The 23570-nt window shown below is 45.5% G+C and overlaps 1 protein-coding gene across 15 annotated transcripts in view; it reads left to right on the top strand.

The window, feature by feature from the left end:
- Window positions 1-23570, top strand: part of FBRSL1 (fibrosin like 1) — a 604346-nt gene that overhangs the window by 462966 nt on the left and 117810 nt on the right. For 10 of the 15 annotated variants that reach the window (XM_087880272.1, XM_087880268.1, XM_060683821.2 and 7 more), the window contains exon 6: window positions 2699-2752. The exons of the other annotated variants lie outside the window; for them this stretch is intronic. In XM_087880272.1, the coding sequence (XP_087736398.1) occupies window positions 2699-2752 (54 nt within the window). The remainder of the gene's footprint in view (window positions 1-2698; window positions 2753-23570) is intronic. 15 annotated transcript variants of the gene reach the window in all.

Genomic DNA, 23570 nt, shown 5'->3' with positions numbered 1-23570 from the left:
ATTGCACTAAATCAGGGGTCCTCAAACTACGGCCCCTGGGACGGATACCTGCAATGAACGTTTGTGTTGCTGCAGAGAGTTTCCCCCTTCGGGGTCTTTTTGTGTGGGTCGGAGGGGGGCAGAAATTCTGACTTGGGGTCTGCTTCGATCTCCTGGCGTGGGGCTTTGGGTGAAGGCTGGGGGGATGCGCCGCTGGTGGTGAAGAGCTGGAGGGCCTCGTTCCAGTGGGACTGCATCATGGCCTGGAACTGGCTGACCATCTCAGCCTGCTGAGCCTCCAGGCGTCGGTACCTGGCCTTGCACTCCCGCAGGTCTTCCCTCTGCTTGGAAAGCCTATGCTCCTAGTCCTCAGTGAGGTGCTTCTGCTAAGCCTCTGTCTGTTATGGATGCTCCAGGGATGGAGGTTTTCAAGAAGAGACTGGACAGCCATTGGTCCAGGATGGCACAGGGTCTGTTTACTTTTTTTTTTTTTTTTTAATTTGATTTATATGCCGCCCTTCTCCGAAGACTCAGGGCGGCTTACAATGTGCTCAGCAATAGCCTTCATCCTTTTGTATATTTATACAAAGTCAGCTTATTGCCCCCACAAACTGGGTCCTCATTTCACCTACCTTAGAAAGGATGGAAGGCTGAGTCAACCTTGAGCCTTGGCGAGATTCGAACCCTGCAGTAATTGCAGGCATCTGGTCTTAATAACCAGCTTAATAACAGGGTGCCTTAAGCCCCTGTACTACCAAGGCTCTTGAGCAGGGCATTATATTAGAAGACCTCCAATGTCCCTTCCAGGTCTGTTATTCTGCATTCTGATGTTCCTTGACCAGATAGGAATATGTTGGGTCCATCCCTAGCTCCCTGCTTTGAATGAATTCTGATGGTTGCCTCTTGTACAGAAGAGGGCAAAGTCATTGGATCAAAGTGGTTTGCAGGTGGACATGATGTTTCTCACCCAGCAGGTCCCAGGGTTAGTCCTCCACAGCTCCAAGGTGGCTCAGTGGCTAGGACGCCGAGCTTGTCGATCAGAAAGGTCGGCAGTTCGACGGTTCGAATCCCTAGTACATGTCTTCTGCATGAGCAGGGGGTTGGGCTAGATGACCTCCAAGGTTCCTTCCAGCTCTGTTACTGTTATAACCCTGGAGAACAACTGCCAATGTCTACCCAAGTCCCATAGGCAACACAATGATGGAGAAGTACTGGCAGTCAGACTCAGGAAGAGCTTTCTGCTTTAATAAGTCATCAGAGTCAACTTTTTGCCCTGTGTCTAAATTGGAAGGCCTACCAGCTCTTCCATGAAACACACACACAAATAGCAATAGCAATAGCCCTTAGACTTATATACCGCTTCACAGTGCTTTGCAGCTCTCTCTAAGCGGTTTAGAGAGTCAGCCTTTTGCCCCCAACAATCTGGGTCCTCATTTGACCCACCTCGGAAGGCTGAGTCAACCGTGAGCCGGTCAGGATCGAACTCCTGGCAGTCAGCAGAGTTAGCCTGCAATACTGCATTCTACCACTGTGCACCATGGATGGATGGATGGATGCATGGATGGATAGACACATGGAAGAAAGGAAGGAAGGAAGGAAGGAATAGCAATAGCAGATGTATATACCACTTCACAGTGTTTTACAGCCCTCTCTAAGCAGTTTACAAAGTCAGCATCTTGCCCCCAACAATCTGGGTCCTCATTTTACCGACCTCAGAAGGACAGAAGGCTGAGTCAACCTTGAGCCTGGAAAGATTCGACCTGCCAAATTGCAGGCAGGCGGCGGTCAGCAGAAGTAGCCTGCAGTACTGCATTCTAACCACTGCGCCATTGCAGCTCCAAATCCACCCAGCAAGCGGGCAATTGGATGGCTCGGACACCTGTCCTGTGGAGGCTGTGCGTAGGCGGAGCCTGAAGCAGGAGCATCTCCCCTGGAGCTTTTGAGAGCCAACTGGTGCATATTGGAAATAAGAAATACCCTTATACCTCTGAAGGTCTTCCTTCCACAGAGACAAAAAAGAAGAAATTGGACAACTACCTGAAATGGTGTAGGGTCTCCTTACTTGAGCAGGGGGTTGGACTAGAAGACCTCCAAGGTCCCTTCCAACTCTGTTATTCTGTTATCGATTAAATATTAACACGAATTACATTAAAAAGCCCACCTGTCGGTCAACCATCGCCTCTTTCATCTAATCACAGGAGGTGGCCAAGGTTGATTTACACCTGTGAACCAGGTGCTGCAGGTAGTCCTTGACTTAACAACCACAACTGGGATCAGAGCTTCTGTCGTTAAGAGAGTCATACCCAGCTTCCCGACCCTTTTTTGGGCCACAGTTGTTGAAGCCAACGGTGGTTGTTAAGCAAATCATGCTGCCGTTAAAGGAATCCAGTTTCCCCTTGTCTGAAGCAGGCAGAGAAGATGGCAAGTGGCCATCACTTGATCCCAGGACCCTACAGCTCTCATAAATACAATTTGCAATCCAATGACTCTTAGGAGTCATAACTGCGAGGACTGGCTGTAAGTCACTTCTTTCGGTGCCGTCCTAACTTTGAATGGTCATTACAGGAAGGTTCGTAAGTCAAGAACGACCTGCATTTTAGCCAATTTAGCAAGGGATTGAAAAGAAGTTTGATATATATATCTATATCTATATATATTTTCCCCCCCGATGATGCTAAAAGTGATTGTGAATGGACCTTTTTGTTTTGTCTGTCTGTAGAATTCAGCGGACCTGGAGCTATCTCATATCAGGAGCGGCTTGGTAGCCAACAAGGTATGGGATTATGGGTTACGTTACTCTCCAATGTGGCAGCCAGGAATCTCATTTTGAGTTTGGGGTTCAGGGTTTCTTTCCCGAATTAAATTTGCTCTACTACTGTTGCCTTTTTGTTTTGCCTCTTCTTCCTCTGGTGCTTCTACAGGTAGTCCTCGACTTACGACCAAAATCCCTGTTGCTAAACAAGACGTCCGCCAAAGTGAGTCTTGCCCTCCCATTTTGCGACCGTCACGGTTCCTAAGCGAATTGTTGCAGAGGTTACAAGAGTAACCGGTTGTTAAACGAATCTGGCTTCCCCGTTGACTTGGTTGGTCAGAAGGTTGCCAAAGGGGAATCACGCGACCCCAGGACACTGCAACCGTCATAAATATGAGTCATTTGCAAATCGTCTAAATTTTGGTCATGTGACCATGGGGTTGTAAGTGTGAAAAATGGTCGTAATATGGTCATTTTTTTTTCACTGCCATTGTAATTTTCAAACAGTCGCTAAATGAACTGTCGTACGTCAAGGATTACCTGTATTGTATATCTGGCTTAGGACGCTCCCAATTTGCAAATTGATGGCATAGCTCGCATTTCCCTTCTTCTCAAGCACCCCATAGCCAGCATTCCAGCATTCCGGTTTTGAAAAAAACATACATGTCTCATAAAACTCCAGTGAGATCTGCAGCCATTAACTTGTGTTGCCTTCATCGGAGGGTTAGGCAGTGGAGAGCCTGCATTAAGGTTGAATTGTGTTTGACAGGTACCGTATTTTTCGGAGTATAAGATGCTCCAGAGTATAAAGCGCACTTTAGTTTTGGGGGAGGAAAATAAGGGGAAAAAAACCCTGCCTCTGCCTACCAGCATCCATTGGTATTTATCTGGCTAGCGTCCTGTCAGTGTGTGAGACTGTTTGCAAACTGAAACAGTATTTGCTGTGTGAGCAACAAGGAAGGAGACAGCAAGGAGCCTGGGCGTGGCTTAGGTCAATTGTTCTAAAGCTGCATGCTGTGCTAATCTCTGAAACTGAAACTGAAACTCCTCTCCTCTGCTTGTGTTTTGCTTGCATCCGAGAAGCTTCTTCAGTTCTGTTCGAATGGATTCAGTCAAAACCGAAGAAGCTTCTTGGATGAGAAGTGAAACATCTTCAAGGAAAAAACAGACAAAGTTCCTTTTCAAAAAGCACCTTTGAGACAGGTTTGTGTGTATGTATAAATTCATGAACCATACTAAACTGGTGAGTGAATTGACCCAGTTTTCTGGACACCACCTTAAACTAACTCATCATTCCTCAACCTTACCAACTTGAAGGTGGTCTGGGTTTCGAGACTCAGAATTTGAAAGAAAAGAAGTTGAAATCTAGATTATTTTAAGCTTGCTAAAGTTGAGAAGCATGGGGCTACTCTACCCAAATGCCTGGAATTTTGTGCCCAATACACTAAACCACCATTAAAAATGAACCAAGGTTAACTCTTAATCAGGCTTTGGTTAGTCGGGTGAAAACATCTGCCGGTTCTTAACTTGTAAAGGCATTTTGCTACTTAGTTTATTGGACAAGGTTTGGCCAAGTTTTAGCCTTTGGATAATTGGAACGGTTGAATCATGTGGTCCAATTTTGGGTTGAGTTTTGCTGAACATTACAAGGTTGAGCTGATTGGAATTCTTCCCTAAAGGATTAAAATTGAAAACTGGCTTATTAAACAAACGTCCTTATTTTATTTTATTTTTTGTAAGGAAGGTGAGGCAGTGTTGTTTTTCGTTTTGTGGGTTTTTTGTTTTTGTTTTTTTGCAAATTCTGTCCCTTTTGGTTGTGCAAATGAAAATCCTGCCAACTGCCTTTTCATCCCTTACCCTTCTGTTCTCATTGAGGAGGAAATATTATTAACTATTTGTTTCCTTTTGGTTGGGCTGTCTGCTTTAGCTTCTAGTGGCAAAATGTATCCAAAAAAAAAGGAAGATTTTCGTTTTGTTTTTGTTTCGGAAAATGGAACATGTTAAACTAAAAGAGGATTTAAAAAGCAAATGAAACTGTTACAAATGATTTTGCGCGTTTTCTGGGATTTAAGGAGTTTAAGTAAAAGTTTTCCCAAAGGCACAGATTGTATCTAAATATACTCATTCAAATAAATAGGAGCAAAATTACTCTCCTTCCTTCCTTCCTTCCTTCCTCCCTCCCTCCCTCCCTTCCTTTCCTTCCTCCCTTCTCTTTCTTCTCCTCCTTCCTCTCTTCCTCCCTTCCTCCTCTTCCTTCTCTTCCTTCCCTTCCTTCCTTCCCTTCCTTCCTTCCCTTCCTTCCTTCCTTCTTTCCTTCCTCCCTTCCTTATGGATGTGTTTCTGTGTTCAAGAGCATTTTCTCTACTGAAAATAGAGAGAGGGGCCCAGTGTCTGGAACCCGAAATTCGATGCTCTTGAGAAACAGTTCTCTTCTCTTCCCCTCTTCCCCTTTTCTCCTGTTTTTCTCTTAATCTGATCAAGAAACCTTCATTGATTATCAACTGGGCCTGCATGCTCACTGGCTGAGGCAAGCGAGCAGAATGTTTCCTGCAGTCAGTAATGGGGAGAGGGTTAGAAATTTAAGTATATAGTTTGTTGTTTGTATGTACACTGAGAGCTTATGCACCAGAGAGAAATTCCTTGTGTGTCAAATCACACTTGGCTAGTAAAGAATATCCTGCCCTGCCCTGCCCTGCCCTACCCTACCCTACCCTACCCTACTCTACTCTACTCTACTCTACTCTACTCTACTCTACTCTATTCCATTCTCTCCTCTCTTCTATTCTCTTCTATTCTATTCTAATGTACTGTTGTTCTGTTCTGTTCTGTTCTGTTCTGTTCTATTTCTATTTCTATTCTATTCTCCTTCCTTCTTTCTTCATTCCATTCCATACCACTCCATTCCATTCTATTCTATTCTACTCTACTCTACTCTATTTCATTCTCTCTCCTCTCCTCTCCTCTCTTCTCTCTTCTATTCTAATGTACTGATGTTCTTCCATTCCATTCCATTCCATTCCATTCCATTCCATATTCTATTCTATTCCATTCCATTCCATTCCATTCCATTCCATTCTATTCTATTCTCCTTCCTTCTTTCCTCATTCTATTCCATTCCGTTCCGTTCCGTTCCATTCCATTCTTAATTCCATCCTATCCTATCCTACCTAGAAAGGGGAAGCTAGTGAGGTTTGCATGCAATGCAACTGTCCTGTTGCTGAAGAATGCATCAGAGCCCAAGGTGCATCTCCCATGGGAGAAACCAGCTTTCCTTATTGGGCGGCCATTGCAAGAAAAATTATACTCTGCAGCAGCTGGGACGGGTGGGATATAAGCGGAGGAGATCTTTTGTTCGGCTTTTCCGACCCTAACAGAGGAGGGGGGCACTGCCCCAGTTGACAGGCGCTCTACTTCTTCCCTCCTTCCAGTCACACGTTCCAGGTCAACAACAGGGCAGAAACCTGACACTGTTAACGGATGACTTTAACGAGGCTGGGATAATTATTTCCTTTTATCTTCCTGTTGTAGGTAAATGATAAAGGGAACCCTGGACAGGATGGCTCCTATGGCCCCATTTATTAATGTAACCCTTCCCGTTCCTTGAATTTCTTGACAATAATTGTGAGGTTGTACAGGCTTGGGACGAAGAGCTGGAAGTGTCATAATTAGCATGCGCACACTCACAAATATTACACACACACTAGGGTGGGAGGCATATCATAGACCAGTGATAGCTAAACTTTTTGCCGTCGCATGCCAAAAGCAGGGGGGGGCGCGGGTGTGCCCACACCCATAATTCAATGCCGCACCCCTGTGCAAGCGCATGCGACACCCCCCGCCACGCTCCCCCTGCTTTTGGCACAAGATGGCAAAAACATTACCGGTGGGCCCATTTTTTGCCTTCCCCAGGCTCTAGAGGCTTTCTTGGAGCCTGGGGAGGGCGAAAACAGCCTCCCCCCCCCTCGAGGTCCTCCAGAAGCCGAAAACGGCCCATTTCCCGACTTCCGGCAGGCCTGGAAGGCCCGAAAATTAGCTAGCCAACTCGCACATGTGCGCTGGAGCTGAGCTAAAGCAACGCTCGCATGCCCACATATATGGTTCCACCTGCTGCAAGTTCCCCGTCCATCGTTTGTTCATTCATTCATTCATTCATTCATTCATTCATTCATTCATTCATTCATTCCATTTGTATAACCTCCCATCTCAAACCAATGACTCCAGGCAGGAGACAATAATTAAAAACAACAAGGGCACGATACGCAAAGAAATTAAACACAAACAACACGCTGAAATGTGTTCCCTTTTCTGCCATCCTTCGCTCTCGCCAGCTGTTATTAAAAGTAGGGTGTTGCCTTGCATTGATGGCTGTTAAAAGATTAGGTCTACGTATGTTAGCTCACCACTATATTTATTACACCTTGTTATTCTATTTCACAAAACTGGGCAGATCTTCTGGTGGTTCATCATCTGTGCGTCCTTGCGAGTCTGGGGAAAAGGGGGGGGAAAACCCTCCAGATGTAGACAACAAACTCGCCATTGAATTGGCTGCTACACAACACCTTTTACGGGGAACTTACAGTAGTGGCCAAAATTGTGGGAATCTTTTGGGAAAAGTGTATTTTCTAAAACTAGCTAATAACACCACTTTTTTGGGGGGGGGAATAGTACCATAAAATGATATATCCATGGAAAGATCATTTAATCAAGAATGTAATGCAATAAATTTTATGAAGGATTTGCTCTTAGAATAGCAGTTACAGTATAAAGAAGAAAAGTGAAACACGTAGAAAAAACGAGATATAGAAAAATTTTAGTCTTCCAAGCTTGCTGACTCGTTCTGGAGCCCATCCTCAAGGAATGTTGTGACCTAGGCTCACTTAGTCATTACAAGACACAGTTAGACTCAAACAAACCTATTTTATTATAACAGCTGAGAATTACTTCATTCCCAGCTTAGTCCAAATTAATTCCAAAACAAGTCCTTCAGAAAAAGTCCTTCGGGCTTATCACAAACTTTTATCATCTTTGGCACCCTACCAAAGGCCTTTCCTGGCAAAGCCCCACGAAGTTCAGAAACGAGAGACGCCGACTGGAAACAGATTTAGCAACGTTGCTTTCCTACAAAGAGCCCACGAGCTTTTGTTTCTCTTTTAAGCCTTATGGGAGGGGCCAATCATCTCCTGGCCTTACTCCCGAGTCGTTCCTTTTGTTTTAACTGTTCTTGCCTCCTGGCAGCTCTGCGCATGCGCGCACTAGGAACAGGCTCCTCCTGTTCCTCTGCCTCTCTACTGTCCGACTCTGGAGGCTCTGGAGTCCACGCATCGCTCCCAGATGGCCCTGGCCCAATCTCTGCCTCCGACGCAGAGCCCTCGTCCGAGCCTTCCCCAGACTCCAAGACTGGCCCATGGTCCTCCCCAGCCTCCTCACTGTCCGACTCCGCTGCCAGGTTCGCAGGCTGCTGGTGGACCACAATAGGGAACTTCTCTCTAGCAGAATGTGTGCTTTGCTGTATCTACAGTACGTGGTGCCTGGTTGTGTGTGGCTTTTTAGTTGTTGATTTGGGTGTTGATGGCCAGCTGCTGAAGTTGTTGGCTGTTGTTTCCTTGTGCTGCCATACCCTTGGCTCTTAAGTACTGGATAAGCTGTTAATAAATCAGCACTCCTGTTGACTGACAAAGGGGTCCTTTTCCCAGGATTCAACCATTCCCCTGGCTATTTTTGTCCCTGTTCGGCCAACAATCTTAGTAGCTGCAAAATTGAATGTACGCTCTTGTTCGTTAACAATGCGAGGCAGATGTTGCTGTTTAAAGTTATTAAAAATATCCTCGCGGGATGTAAGCCGTGACAAGTCAAGTTGCCTGTTGCAATTGACTCATGGGGATTTTGTCAATGCCGATGGTGTTCAAATGGTGCTCCAGATGTTTTGGAATTGCACCCAAGGTGACTATTACTATCGATGCTAAAAAAAAATTCTGACACCGCAATTATTCTGCTTCTATTTGCAGCACTTTGTATTTTGTTATCTTCTCAAGTTCTTTCTCTTCTCTTCTGCTGTCTCCCAAGTATCGCCCTGTCCCCTACCCAGATTTTTTTCTATTTCTTATCAACAACTGTTAATAATTCTAGTGTGTTGTGTAAGCAGATCACTTGTCTCTTTGATTTCTAAAGTCCCAAAGCACTCTAGTTTCTTTATTTTCTGTTATTTATCCATTTTATGGTCCCACCAGTTCTTGCTTGAAGGCAAGCGGTATTTCTTGCAGTTATTCCAACGCACCATGGGTTCTATTTTGTCACGCTGTCATTTGTTGTTATTATTATTATTAGGTCAGACTCTCGGTGCTGACGGCTCTAGTCATTCAAAATCCTCTTGTGTATTTGTGCCAGATTCCTACTCAGCATCTATTGATTCAGATGGGCCAGTCTTTTGATTTGGCTTGCATTCAGCAATAATTTGGTTTTGCAAACTTATTCCACGCAACCCCATAGCTTCTCCTCCTTGTTCGGGTTTGAAGTTTTAGAGAAATCAGAATGTCACAAATTGCCTTTTCATCCTCCAAGAAATTATGATGTAATCAGTGGTGGGTTGCTCCCGGTTCGGCCCAGTTCGGCCGAGCCGGTAGCGGTGACACTATTACGTCACCGAACCGGTTCTCTTTCTTCGGGAGGTGGGCCCTCCCGCCCGCCCCCGCGTTATTCCGACCTTATATTTCTTCTTTTTTCGCCCAGCTGAGAGGTGCAGCATAGCGGATTGCGGATTGCGATCGAAGCGCACGCACAAAGAGAACCGGTAGTAAAGCCAGTTAGAACCCACTCCTGGATGTAATGATAGTTTCAGTTAGATATTTTACCTGTCTTCTTCTCAGGGTTTTTTGTTTTGTTTTTTTTAAAGTGCCATTTGTGCATCAAAACATGACATGGTCAAAACAGAAAGACAGGTTTACAAGGACTTAATGTACCGGAGAGTTAAGATTTTGCAGCTTTATAGAAGTGAAGTTTTAACAGTGGGTATTCTTGGTAGGGTGGGCTGTATTTTACCCAAACGTTTTTTTTGTTAAGAGGGGAAAAAGAAAACTTAAGTAGAAGTCCCAAAGGACAGAAATTCTCACATTTACCCAGAATTGGGTATATCAAGAAAATCGTAGAGTTTTCTCTTTCAATCAACATTTAACCTACCCAGCTAAGTATTAGTAACTGCATTTGCGTAACGTGTGTTATTATTAACTTTGATTTTTTTTTTTTCCTTCTTGGGCTTAAACCAAGTAATGGGTTAAGTTGAGTTCATGCGTCTTGTGCTGACCCAGTAAATTGGCCTTTCAAAGAAACAGGTTAAACTAGCATGGTGTATTACAATTAGAATACGATATATTTTCACCCACTTTGGATGGGCAGGGCTGAAGAAAGCAGTGGGAGGAACTGTGTCCCAAAGTGGGTGGGGCCTCCTTTCTTCTTCTTTTTTTCCTTTCCTTTCCTTTCTTCCTTTCCCCTCTGTCCTTCCTCCCTCCTTTCCTCTCATCTTCCTTTTCTTTCCTTCCTTTTCCCTCTCCCTCCCCCTCCCTCTCATCTTCCTTTCCTTTTCATTCCTTTCCCCTCTCTCCTTCCTCCCTCCTTTGCTCTCATCTTCCTTTTCTTTCCTTCCTTTTCCCTCCCTCCTATCTTCCTTTCCTTTTCTTTCCTTTCTTTCCTTTCCCCTCTCTCCTTCCTCCCTCCTTTCCTCTCATCTTCCTTTTCTTTCCTTCCTTTTCCCTCCCTATCTTCCTTTCCTTTTCTTTCCTTTCTTTCCTTTCCCCTCTCTCTTTCCTCCCTCCTTTGCTCTCATCTTCCTTTTCTTTCCTTCCTTTTCCCTCCCTCCTATCTTTCTTTCCTTTCCCCTCTCTCCTTCCTCCCTCCTTTCCTCATCTTCCTTTTCTTTCCTTCCTTTTGCCTCCCTCCCTCCCTCCCATCTTCCTTTTCTTTCCTTCCTTTTGCCTCTCTCCTTCCTATCTTCCTTTCCTTTCTTTCCTTTCCCCTCTTTCCTCCCTCCCTCCCTCCCTCCCATCTTCCTTTTCTTTCCCCTTTCCCCTTCTTTCCTCCTTTCCTCTCATCTTCCTTTTCTTTCCTTCCTTTCCCCTCCTTCCTTCCTCCCTCCCTCCCTCCCTCTCATCTTTCTTCTCTCCTCCCCACCCCTCACCTTTCCCTCTCTCCCTGCTTCCTCCCCTCCCCCTTTCCCAAATTATGGGGAAGGAACAAGACCCTCTTTCCAAAAGGGCATTTTATCGTTCCAACCGCTGGTTGCATTTGGTTAGCCCCACCCAACAACTGTAGACCATCCCAAAAGTGTCACACCCACCTCTAGCCAGTTCAGCCAAAGTTTGTGTTGGGTAAGAATTCTGGGAATACAACAGGCCCCCGAGGAAAGCCGAGCAGTTCTGATATCCAGATTTTTTTTTCCCTACCTGACCCAAAAAGAGAGACGTTTTCCTCTTCGCCTATAACCTGATTCTCCTTCATCCGGAAATCATTTTGGGGTTGTTAGGTGTCAACTCACAAAGCATCCCTGGCCTGCTCTCGAGTTGCCATAGGCCGGAGGTGGGGGGAACCGATGAAACGGCAGCCAAAGACAGATGCACATTCCAGACTTATCTCTCTCAAGGCTGTCTCCCAGGGTTACCCACAGCGGTCGGAGGGGAGTGGTCTCTACAACCCGCAAAATTGCTCCATTGGCGAATGTCATTGATGACACGCCCTTGGGTGAGGGGGTAAACAGGGTCATAATTGGGGCGTAAATTACGTGGGGTCAGAGCTGGCCTCACTTGGGAATGTGCCGACATGAAGCTCCTAATAAATAACTAGATTTCTTTTGAAGCTTGGCTCTAGGCTCATGATTTAATTAGGGCATCTATCGGAACCCTGACTTTGGGGTTGAGCACAACAGCCTGTGTGTTGAAGAGAGTCCCTAGTTTAGTAGACCATCTCAGCCTGATATTGACTCAGCCCATTTCAGACCCAGCCTTAGTTAGAAATGGATCTAATTGACAGGAGGGGTGGGGGAAGAATAACTTACGGAGAAACCTTCCGGGATCAACGCCGTCAAATCTTCTTAGACAGCCGTTCCAAATGCAGAGGCAACAAACACACAGCTTTTCCCTTTGAGATACGCAAAGGCTTTTGCGTGTTTTATTTTGGCAGCTGTTCAACACCTCTGACGAGCCACCTGCCTTGTTAGCGAATTCCTGTTGGAAAGGAACAGGCGGGGAGGTTGTTTTCGGCTTGGAAAGGGAGCTGTTCCATTGGAGGAAAAGATGGCCATGCAGGAGTCTCCAACCTTGGCAACTTCAAGCCTGGTGGACTTCAACTCCCAGAATTCCCCAGCCAGCTTGGCTTTGCTCTTTCGAGGGGAGAGAGAAAAGAGGGGTGGCACATATGCACTCTCACACCAAAGCACAGACGCTGGCCTGCTTTTTTTGCAAACGTTTCCGCTCTTCTTTTTTTTTTTTTCAGGACCTTTTTGCTCTTTCAAGAGTTTGGCAGTCCACATTATAGGACTGGGGGCAGGTAGTCCTTGACTTACAGCCTGTTTGTTTAGTGACCGTTCGAAATTGCAAGAGCACTGAAAAAGTGACTTGTGATCAAAGATGCTTTTTTTTTTTTCAAGAGGCAACTGGAATTCCTTTTCATCCAAGAAGCTTCTTTAGCTCTGACGTATGGCCAATTTTCATACTTAAGAACCACTGCAGCGTCCCCAGAGTCATGTGATCAGGGTTTTTTTTTTTTTTTTGCAACTGGGTTCATATTTATGACGGTTGCAGCATCCCGGGGTCATGCGATCACTACTGGCAACCTTCCCAGCTGGTTTCCAACAAGCAAAGCCAACAGGGGTGGGGGGTTGGCATGTAGTTCACTTAACAACCATGCCCCCCCCCCCAAAAAAAGAGGCATCAAATTGCGTGCAGCTCATTAACAGTTGTCTCGCTGAACAACAGAAGTTCCGGTGCCAATTGTGGTCATAATTCGAGAACCCACCTAACAATAAAATGTCCACAGCTTGGGGTAAGAAAGTTGTTTCCTCAAAGATCTGGAGAAGAATAATGTCTTATTCTCTTACCATGTTTAGCGTAGAATCTGTTCCAAAGTGGGTGTGATAGGGCGAAAGAAGGCTCAGGACCAGTAGTGGGTTTCAAAAACTTTTTTACTACCGGTTCTATGGGTGTGGCTTGGTGGGCGTGGCAGGGGAAGGATACTGTAAAATCTCCATTCCCTCCCCCCTCCAGGGGAAGGTTACTGCAAAATCCCCATTTCCTCCCGATCAGCTGGGATTTGGGAGGCAGAGAATAGATTGGGGCGGGGCCAGTTGGAATTTTTACTACCGGTTCTCCGAACTACTCAAAATTTCCGCTATCGGTTCTCCAGAATTGGTCAGAACCTGCTGGAACCCACCTCTGCTCAGGACCCATGAACGATAACGTAGATTTTATTATTGTGCCTTCTATGTAATCCGCGAGCGAGCGTTACCCAAAAGAGATGATTTTAGAGGACAAGTAATATGGCGTGCAAATAGAGTGCAGAGTTGTCGGTCCCCGTGACATTGTAATTGGATGTTGGAGATGAAGGTTTGCAGCTGGAGACAGGAGAGGCTCTTAAAAGATGAAAAATATGTCCTCTTTATTTGCCTCTTCTTGAAAATAAGAGAAGAACAGAGTTGGAAGGGACCTTGGAGGTCTTCTAGTCGACCACTTTCGGACCTCAGGGACCACTTAATTCATAATTTTTAATCCCACAGACCACTAATACGATCTGCCTAATGACCGGCTGGGTGGGCGTGGCTAGGTGGTCATGTGAGTGGGTGGGTGTGGCCAACTTGATGTCACTCACATCAAGGGGCACTTCGACAGCCTCTACTCACCCCACTCCTGTCAGCCACTCCTCGCCTCCCCGCCTGGGCTCCTTAGGGCCCCAACAGGAAGCAGTTGTTGGAGCTAAGCAGCCACCACAAGAAAGAGTTGGCAAAACAGCTGGCTTCCCAGTTAAATGGCTGTCCAGTCTCTTCTTGAAGGCCTCCAGTGATGGAGCACCCACAACTTCCTGGAAGCAAACCATTCCACTGATTGGTTGTTCTCACTGTCAGGAAATGTCTCCTTAGTTCTAGGTTGCTTCTCCACTTGATTAATTTCCACTCATTACTTCTTGTCCCGCCCTCAGGTAATTTAGAGAACGGTTATGTCAGGTTTCGAGGTCGTCTCAAATAAATTGCATTTCAAACAAAGTCTTTGAAGAAAAAATTCCTATTTATTAAGCACAACATTCTAAATCCGACGCCATAGAAGCCAACACTGACTTCCAGACCCAAACCCTCCCTTTCCGTTCCCCACTCCCCTGCACTCATTGGCCATCTTCCAAGTCATTCTACCCCTAATCTACTGCTCCAGCTCAAAGGAATTTTCCCCCTCCCATCCCATCTCCTAGGGGATATTATCTCCAGGGAAAATAAGTAGGTGAAAAGTCAAACGTCCCTTTCCAGACGCCTCCGCTTCTTCTTCTTATGTCAGCATTGGAGTAAATGCAGCTTGACATGCTGACAGGTTGTTCTCTTCAACCGCCCCTCAAACATTGGAAGACTGTTACCCTGTCACCCCCTAGTCCTTCTCTTTGCTAGTCTAAATGAGTTGAGCTTTCTCAGAACAACAGCAAATCCCTCAAAGCAGGGGTGAACTCTACTTACCTTCCTTACCGGTTTGGAAGTGCACGCGCCTTCACATGCGCACGCAGACCTGCGCATGCGCTATGCCTGCGCATGTGCAGAAGGTAAAAAACACATTACTGCCTGGTTAAAACCAGGAAGTAACGACACCGGTTCGGTTGAGTGAGTGGAGCTTTGCTCCGCCATCGCTACCGGATCGCCGAACCACCCACCACGATCGCTACCGAATTGCCCAATCCGGTCCGAACCGGGAGCATTTCATCCCTGCCTCGAAGGCCGACTTTTGGAGCCGGGGTGGGAAGTGCCAAGCTTTGGGACTCTTGAATTTTGCTCTGCTGTATTCTTGTAAATCCTTTTAGTCAGATTGAAATTTAAGATCCTCTCCTTTTTTAAAAAAAAATAAAATAAAATAAAAACCGAAAGCTGCTTCCCTTCGCCCTCAAGAGTCAAAAGATGGGGTGGGGAAGTTTGAAAATGGAATCCATACCCTCACCGAGGGGACGTGGGCTTTTGAAAATAAGTCAGGCATGCTAATCTCCTCCATTGTTCTCGCCCCGTACTCAGCGGTGCTTAACTCGAGGCAGACAAAGAATCCATAACTGCTGCGGTTAAGAGTAATCCAAGCATTTTAAGTGGAGACCTGGAAATCCCACGCAGGGGTGTGTCTTTGAAAAGAGTGAATTACAGGTTGTCCGGACAAGCTCCGGCAGCCTTTGGAAAAAAAAAAAAAAGAAAGAAATACCCCAAAGGCATATTGGGAGTTCCTTCAGAAATTCTGAGCTTTGGGGTGTTCTTTCCAGAAATTCTGGACTCCTAAGGGAGTGATGAAACATCTGCTTCTTGAGGTTTTGCTCTTAAGTTCTTGAGGACTTTGCCACGATGGGAGAGAGCTCGCACAACCGTTTCACAACCAAGAATTCAGGTGTGCGCGCCCCCAGTACATGCTTAACACAGGGGTCGTGTTCACTTACCTTCGCTACCGGTTCGCAAATGTGTAGAGCGTCAAAAACGGGACGTGATGACGTCCGGGTGGGTGGGCGGAGCCTCCCGCAGCCACCACTACCGGTTTGCCCGAACCGGATAAAACCAGCTGAATACCACCACTGGTTTAAGATAGGAATTTTGGTATCATCCAGAGAATTCTAAGTCATGCTTGGAGTTGAGGGATGCGCCCTGTATCACGTATGTTGTATTGGGTGTTTGTAATAAGTGTGTGATGATGAAGAAACAAGGATAACAAAACCCCTATGATTCTACATCCTGTGGACCTTCCATAGTCATTTGCATGTTCCCAGCTGCCGGCTGGGAAGATTCTTTACAGGTCTCTGGAAATTTCTACTCTGTTTTAGAAAATTATGAAGAAAATAATCTATTTTCTCCTCTCTATTGTGGTGCTTTCCAAGTTGTGCAACACCGCCATTGCTATAGACAACTGTCCGACTGGGAAAGTTTGGCCAGTGAGACAACTGGACAAGAGGTCTATGGGAACTCTTCGTCATCCAGGTCATGGTTGTCCCATAGATGCTTTTTCAAAAGGCAACTGGAGTTTTTGTTTTTGCCTTGAAGAAAACATTTCCCTTCTCATCCAAGAAGCTTCTTCAGTTCTGACTGGATGGAGGGGTGGGGAAATGGAAGGATTGTATTCTTTTGCAGTCACCTGGGTCATTAATAGTCTCTCTGAGAGGAGTAAAACAGTCCATGTATGTTAAAAATGGTCCTCTCTCAACAGAGGGGAAGTAATACAACACCAGCTCTCTCCTGTTTACAACACAACTCCTTTCAGCAGTTCCAAGAAGGCTCCACACCCATTTGCACTATTCAGGTGACCCTGAGGGCACTGTAGTGGCCCGCCGGTGGCCAGCACAGCTGGCAGCAGAGTAGGACAGTGAGGAGGCTGGGGTGGAACATGGGCCAAGTCTTGGGGGCTGGCGAAAGCTCGGACAAGAGCTCTGCGTCGGAGGCAGAGAGGGAGTTAGACAGCAGTGAGGCAGAGGAACAGCTGGAGCCCGTTCCCAGCGTGTGCGCATGCGTAGAGCTGCCAGAAAACAAGAACAACTCAAAAAGCAGGGTCGACTTAGGAGTAAAGCCACACCTTGGAGATGATTGGCCCCTCCCCTAGGAAACAAAAGAGGAGCAAACGAGGAGGGGGCTTTTGCAGGAAACAATTCATTTGTTCCTTGACTCTGAGAGACTCTGTGCCAAGTTTGGACTTGTACTGCATTTGGAAACTAGTTACCTGGCAGCCTTCCAAGCGAGATAAGTTCTGTGTTGATAAATATCCCTTTGAAAAACTGTTTGGACAGGCCTTGCTGCCTGTGAATGAAAGGAATTTACAGTCATGTAAATAAAAGAGGTTTTGCCAGGACCAAGACTCTGCTTCCTGCTTTTTAAGGGAGCCTAGATCAGAACAGGCACAAATAAACCTCCAAGTGGCTTCAGTGACTCTCAGAAGGAATACTAATGACCAGATGACTGCAAGGAATATAAATCCTTCCCTCTTCCACCATCCAGTCAGGACTGAAGAAGCTTCTTGGCTGAGAAGCAAAACACCTTCCTCAAGGAAAAAACATAGTCCAGTTACCTTTTGAAAAAACACTTTTGAGACAAATTGGCAAGAATCATTCATTGTTTCACGTTGTTCTCGACTTACAACACTTCATTTAGTGACCATTTGAAGTTACAACGTCAACGGGGGGGGGAAAGCGACATGATCATTTTTTTCCACACTTACAAACCATTGTAGCATCTCCGTGGTCACATGATCAAAATTCAGGCACTTGGCAACTGGCATGTACTTATGACGGGTTGCAGGGTCCTGGGGGCAGTTGATCCCCTTTTGCGACCTCCTGACAAGATGGTCCGAGGGGAAGATTCACTTAACAACTGTGTGACTAATTTAACAGCTGCAATGATTCACTTGGGCACTGTGGAAAGAATGGTCGTAACGTGGGGCAAAACTCATTTAACAACGGAAACTTTGGGCTCACTTGTGGTTGTAAATCGAGGACCGCCTGTACACAGCCTTTCTCATGCTCGGGTCCTTTGGTGGCCTCAGCTGCATTCCTTCCCTTCTTCCTCCCGTAATTTGAGAAGCAAAGCGATTAATTCTTTTCACCCCGAGTTGTTGTTCTCGCTTGCACTCTTAAGCAGGGAGAGACGTCAAAAAAAAAAGAAGGAAAGAAAGAAAGGAAAAAAAAATAGACGAGCAGAAAGCCTCCTTCCTTCGGGAATGCTTTCTAAGTGTTTTGTCCTGAGGATATTCTTTAATAAGTCATCTTCTCCTCAGCAACTCCCAAAAGAAGACAATTGTGGCAGATGCTCCATTTTGTCCTGGAGCGATTTCAATCTTGATCCATCTTTTATCATCTCTAAGGATTGAGACAACAAAGGCCAATAAATGCCTTAGGATCTCTCTCTCTCTCTCTCTTCTCTCTCTCTCTCTCTCTCTCTCTCCCCCTCCCTCCCTCCCCCCTCTCTTTCTCTCTCTGTGTCTCTCTCACTCTCATTCTCTGATTCTCTCTCTCTCTCTCTCTCTCTCTCTCTCTCTCTCTCATTCTCTCTCTGATTCTTTCTCATTCACTTTGATTCTCTCATTCTCTCTCTGTGTGTGTATCTCTTTCTCTCTCTCTCTCTCCCTCCCTCCCTCTCTTTCTCTCTCTCTGTCTCTCTCACTCTCATTCTCTCTGATTCTCTCTATCTCTCTCTTTCTCTCTCTCTCCCTGTCTCTGTATCTCTCTTTCTCTCTCATTCTCTCTGATTCTTTCTCATTTACTCTGATTCTCTCTCTTTCTCTCTCCCTCTCATTCTCTCTCTCATTCTCCCTCTGTGTGTGTGTGTCTCTTTCTCTCATTATCTCTCTCTGTGTATCTCTGTCTCTTTCTTTCTCTCTCTCTCTCCCTGTCTCTGTCTCTCTGTCTCTTTCTCTCTCTCTCATTCTCTCTCTGATTCTTTCTCATTCACTCTCATTCTCCTTCTGTGTGTGTGTGTGTGTGTGTGTGTGTGTGTGTCTTTCTCTCATTCTCTCTCTGTGTGTATCTCTGTCTCTTTCTCTCTCTCATTCTCTCTCACTCACTCTCATTCTCTTTGTCTCTCTCTCCCTCTCATTCTCTCTCTCTCTACACACACACACACACACACACACACACACACTTTTGCCTTTTCCTTCTGTGTCTCGGTTTATTTCCGAAGAGGAATCAGTTGCCTCTTTCTCCTTGCTTACCCTACAAGAGTACAAGCAGGCCTCGACTTACAACCACCATTGAGTCCAACATTTCTCTTAAGTGAGACATTGGTTCAGTGAGGTTTGCCCCATTTCACAACCTTTGGTTGCCACCGTCGTTGAGTGAATATCCCTGCAGTTCTTAACATTAAGTCACACGGTTGTGAAGTGAATCTAGATTCCCCCTTACACTTTGCTGGTCAGAAGGTCGCAGATGTTTGATGACATGACTCGAGGTCATTGCCACCGTCACAAATATGAGTCAGTGGCCAAGCATCCTAATTTTGAACAGATGACCATGGCCGTAAGTGTGAAAAATGGTCCTAAGTCACATTTTTTCAGTGCTGTTGTAAATTCGAACGGCCATTAAACGAACTGTTGGTAAGTCAAGGACCTACCTGTCTTACAAAAGAAGGTTGCCCTTGATCCTTTGCCAGGAACTGGATATATTTCCTTGCTTTTAGGTTCAGAAGATGGGGAGGGATGGAGGAAGAAGCCCTTCCTCCATGGGTTGGTCTCTAAGCCATCCATCGATCCACAACCCAGCTGTGTTTTGATCTCGGGGAGAAGCTCTTTGAAGATTAAATTGAGACGTCTTTTGTTGCCATTAAACACCATAATTAATACAAGAATGGAAGCTCTCAGCCCTCCAACCCACATGTGGGGTTGTCTGAAGCTGCCGTTCCACAGCTGTGTGGTTTTCTAACCATCATCTCCTCAACATTTGCTCCAGAAAGCCTATTGCTCAGTTGTAGAAGTCATGTTTTCCAAACCAAAACGTTCTAGATTTGGCTTCTTCAGCCATCTTTGAAAGAGCAGGCTTCCTGGGATCAGGAAACCTGAAGCCCTCACAGATGTTAGTCAGTTAACCCAGAATCCCCTCTCAGCCTGGCTACCGTGGAAGGATGCTTCTGGTTGCTATAGCTCAGGGCTCTCCAAACCTGGCAACATTAAGACTTGTGGACTTCACCTCCCAGAATCCCTCAGCCATGCTGCCGCTGGGGAATTCTGGGTGCTGAAGTCCACTAAGTCTTCAAGTTACCAAGTTTGAAGATCCCTGCTATAGCTCAAGGTCAGGCACAAACAACCAGATCCATACATAGAGTACAATTAGCTACTCTGTTGCTCAAAGCCTATTTTACAGGAATCTTCCGACTGACAGTTTATACACATGGATCAGACCAGCATTCAAGTGGGGTCAGACCTTACCCTCTTACGCCCATTTAATGATTCCAGACTAATTCCCTGTTTGACTCCTCCTTCTGGCTCAGCCAGTCTCTCTCTCTGACACTCAGCCACATCTTCCGAGGTTTTTTTTTTTTTGTTTTTTTATTTGATTTATATGCCGTCCTACTCCGGAGACTCAGGGAGGCTTACAATGCGTTAAGCAATAGCCTTCATACTTTTGTATATATTTATACAAAGTCAGCTTATTGCCCCCACAATCTGGGTCCTCATTTCATGTACCTTAGAAAGGATGGAAGGCTGAGTCAACCTTGAGCCTGGTGAGATTTGAACTTGCAGCAATTGCAGGCAGCTGATGTTAATAACAGTGCTTTAGTCTGCTGCGCCACCAGGGCACCAGAGTTGCAGAAGACACATCCATAGACAAGAGCGATTTAGACCACTCTGAACTCAGCTCAGTTTTGGCTTCACATGGCTTGTTCTGCCCATCCAGGAGGGCGAGATAGATGAATTAAACACCCTCCCCTTATTTGAAATACCCTCTGTTAACCCAGTACCATCATGCAATCCTAAATTGCATTAACAGAGGGATACAACCAAGATCAAGGGAGGTACTAATACCACTCTATAAAGCCTTAGTAAGACCACACCTAGAACTCTGCATCCAGTTTTGGTCACCACACTATACAAAAGATGTTGAGACTCTAGAACAATGATGGCTTATCTTTGTGCCGTTGCGTGCCAAAAGCAGGGAAAACACGGGGGAGTCAAGCACGCATGTGCCCACACCCATAATTCAATACGCCCCATCCCCCCGCACATACGCGCGCAAGCCCCCCCCCCAGCGCTCCCCCTGCTTTTGGCACGTGATGGCACAGTGGGCCCGTTTTTCACCCTCCCCAGGCTCCAGAGGCTTTCTTGGAGCCTGGGGAGGGCGAAAATGGCCTTCCACAACCCCTTCGGAGACCCTCCAGAGGCCGGAAACAGGACTTCCAGTGGGCCCGGAAGGTCCGAAAATTAACTGGCTGGCTTGCGGATGTGCGCTGGAGCTGAGCTAGGGCAATGCTCACGTGCCCACAGATATGGCTCTGCATGCCACCTGTGGCATGCATGCCACAGGTTCGCCATCACGGCTCTAGAAAGAGTGCAGAGAAGAGCAACCAGGATGATGAGGGGCCTAAGGAGACTAAAACATACGATGAACGGTTGCAGAAACCGGGCATGGCTAGTCTCGTGAAGAGAAGGACCAGGGAAGATACGATAGCAGTCTTCCAATACTGGAGGTGCTGCCACAGAGAGGAGGAAGGGGTCAAGCTATTTTCCAAGGCACCTGAAGGCCAGACAAGGAACAATGGATGGAAACTGACCAAGGAGAGATTCAACCTAGAAATGAGGAGGAACTTTCTGACAGTGAGAGCAATCAACCGATGGAACAGAAGTTGCCTTTGGAGGTTGTGGGCGCTTCATCACTGGAAGCTTTGAAGAAGAGACTGGACAGCCACCAGTCAGAAATGGTGTAGGGTCTCCTGCTTGGGTGGGGGGTTGGACTAGATGACCTACAAGGTCCCTTCCAACTCTGTTAATCTGTAAATAGGCACCCTGCCAGTCATACACAGGGCTATCGCCATATTGCGTATTCACAGTCCTTAGACGGACACAACCAAGCTAACGGGAGTGGGGAGGGAAACGCAGACCACATGAAATGCAAAATAGGCTGGGGGAAAGGAGATTTAGCTGGCAGAGAAGGCTGGGTTGTGGGGCGGGGGGAGCGGTAATGCAGGGACAATGTAACATAAGGTAGTCACTCTGGAAAACTTTCTCCTTCATTAGCAGGGATCTGTTGAGTTTCTGCTCACATTAGGGTAATTAACACCAGCACAGATTGTTGAACATCTGTACACTTCAGCTCCCAGGCTTTTTAACACAGCCGAGCGCCGAGCCGAAAAGAGAACGAACAGGCAAACTATTTATTTTACTAAAATTAGCATTTCTGGGTGGAAGCTGAGGTTGGGGGCTCGACAAGGAGAAGTCCCACCCAGGGCTGGAATGGAATAGAGTGGAGTGGAGTGGAGTGGAGTGGAGTGGAGTGGAGTGGAGTGGAGTGGAGTGGAGTGGAGTGGAGTGGAGTAGAGTAGAGTAGAGTAGAGTAGAGTAGAGTAGAGTAGAGTAGAGTAGAGTAGAGTAGAGTAGAGTAGAGTTAGAATAGAGTAGAGTTAGAATAGAGTAGAATTAGAATAGAATAGAATAGAATAGAATACAATACAATACAATACAATACATTACAATACAAAGAACAGAATTAGAGTAGAGTAGAATAGAATAGAATAGAATACAATACAATAAGAACAGAATTAGAGTAGAGTAGAGTAGAATAGAATAGAATAGAATAGAATAGAATAGAATAGAATAGAATAGAATAGAATAGAATAGAATAGAATAGAATAGAATAGAATTCTTTATTGGCCAAGTGTGATTGGACACACAAGGAATTTGTCTTCGGTGCATACGCTCTCAGTGTACATAAAAAGAAAAGATACATTCGTCAAGAATCATAAAGTACACCACTTAATGACAGTCATAGGGTACAAGTAAGCAATCAAATCATACTAGGAAACGGTCAATATAAATCGTAAGGATACCAGCAACAAGATTACAGTACAGTCATACAGTCATAAGTGGGAGGAGATGGGTGATAGGAACAATGAGAAGATTAATAGTAATGCAGATTTAGTAAATACTTTGACAAATGAATAAAACGACAAATGAACGATCTGAGATTGGTTTTAATATTTAAAAAAAAAATTTAAAGGAGAGTGGTATTGTTTCTCCAACGGAAGCTTATTTCATTTAAGAAAGATAATAAAACCATGGGGTGTTTTTTTTTTTCTTTTAACCTACATGGATGTTTTCTATCAAATATGTTTTAAATTCCAATGCAGAGAATGCTTGAAAGGAATTATATCAGAGTATTGACCAAGAGTTCCTTTTAGATGGCCGAGAGGGTTTTGTGTGAGGATCTTAGAAAAAAAATGCTGTTTTAGTCCTTGTAGTCCTTAAAAATGCCTATTGAATTGAATTGAATTGAATTGATTAAATTTTTATACCGCCCTTCTCCCAGAGGGACTCAGGGCAGTCAACAGCCAGGATTAAAATACATACAATATGAAAATTAAAATAATTTAAAACATAATTAAATCCATTTGGCTTCCCCAATTTAAAATCCCTTACCCATAAAACAATTAAAAATTTTAAGCCAGCCCAACTTGCTGAAAGTAGAAGGTCTTCAGAGCCCGGCGGAAAGTACGGAGGTCCAGGATCAATTGTATCCCTGGGGGTAGCTCCTTCTAGAGGGCAGGTGCCCACACAGAGAAGGCTCTCCCCCTGGGGGTCGCCAGTCGACATTGCTTGACCGACGGCACCCTGAGGAGACCCTCTCTGTGGGAGCGTATTGGCCGGTGGGAGGTTGTCGGTGGCAGAAGGTTGTCTGATATTCTTTTTTTTTTAAATAAAAAGTTTTTTTATTTTTTTATTTTAAAACAAACATTACATCATTAATCAATCAGTGTGTCATCTGGGTACAAATTTTTGTGTCATCATATTTAACGCTTACCATCATTTTCTTTATATATATATTCTCTAACCTATCAAAAATATTGTAATGTGGGATCTGACCAATGCAAAACGAAGTGGGATAATTACCATACTTCTATTAGCGCAGTCTAAAGGGACGCGGTGGCTCAGTGGCTAAGACGCTGAGCTTG

The sequence above is a fragment of the Pantherophis guttatus genome, chromosome 17 (assembly GCF_059756535.1).
Source record: "Pantherophis guttatus breed Tessera chromosome 17, ASM5975653v1, whole genome shotgun sequence".
NCBI lineage: Eukaryota > Metazoa > Chordata > Lepidosauria > Squamata > Colubridae > Pantherophis > Pantherophis guttatus.
This window is presented reverse-complemented; position numbering and strand designations above follow the sequence as displayed.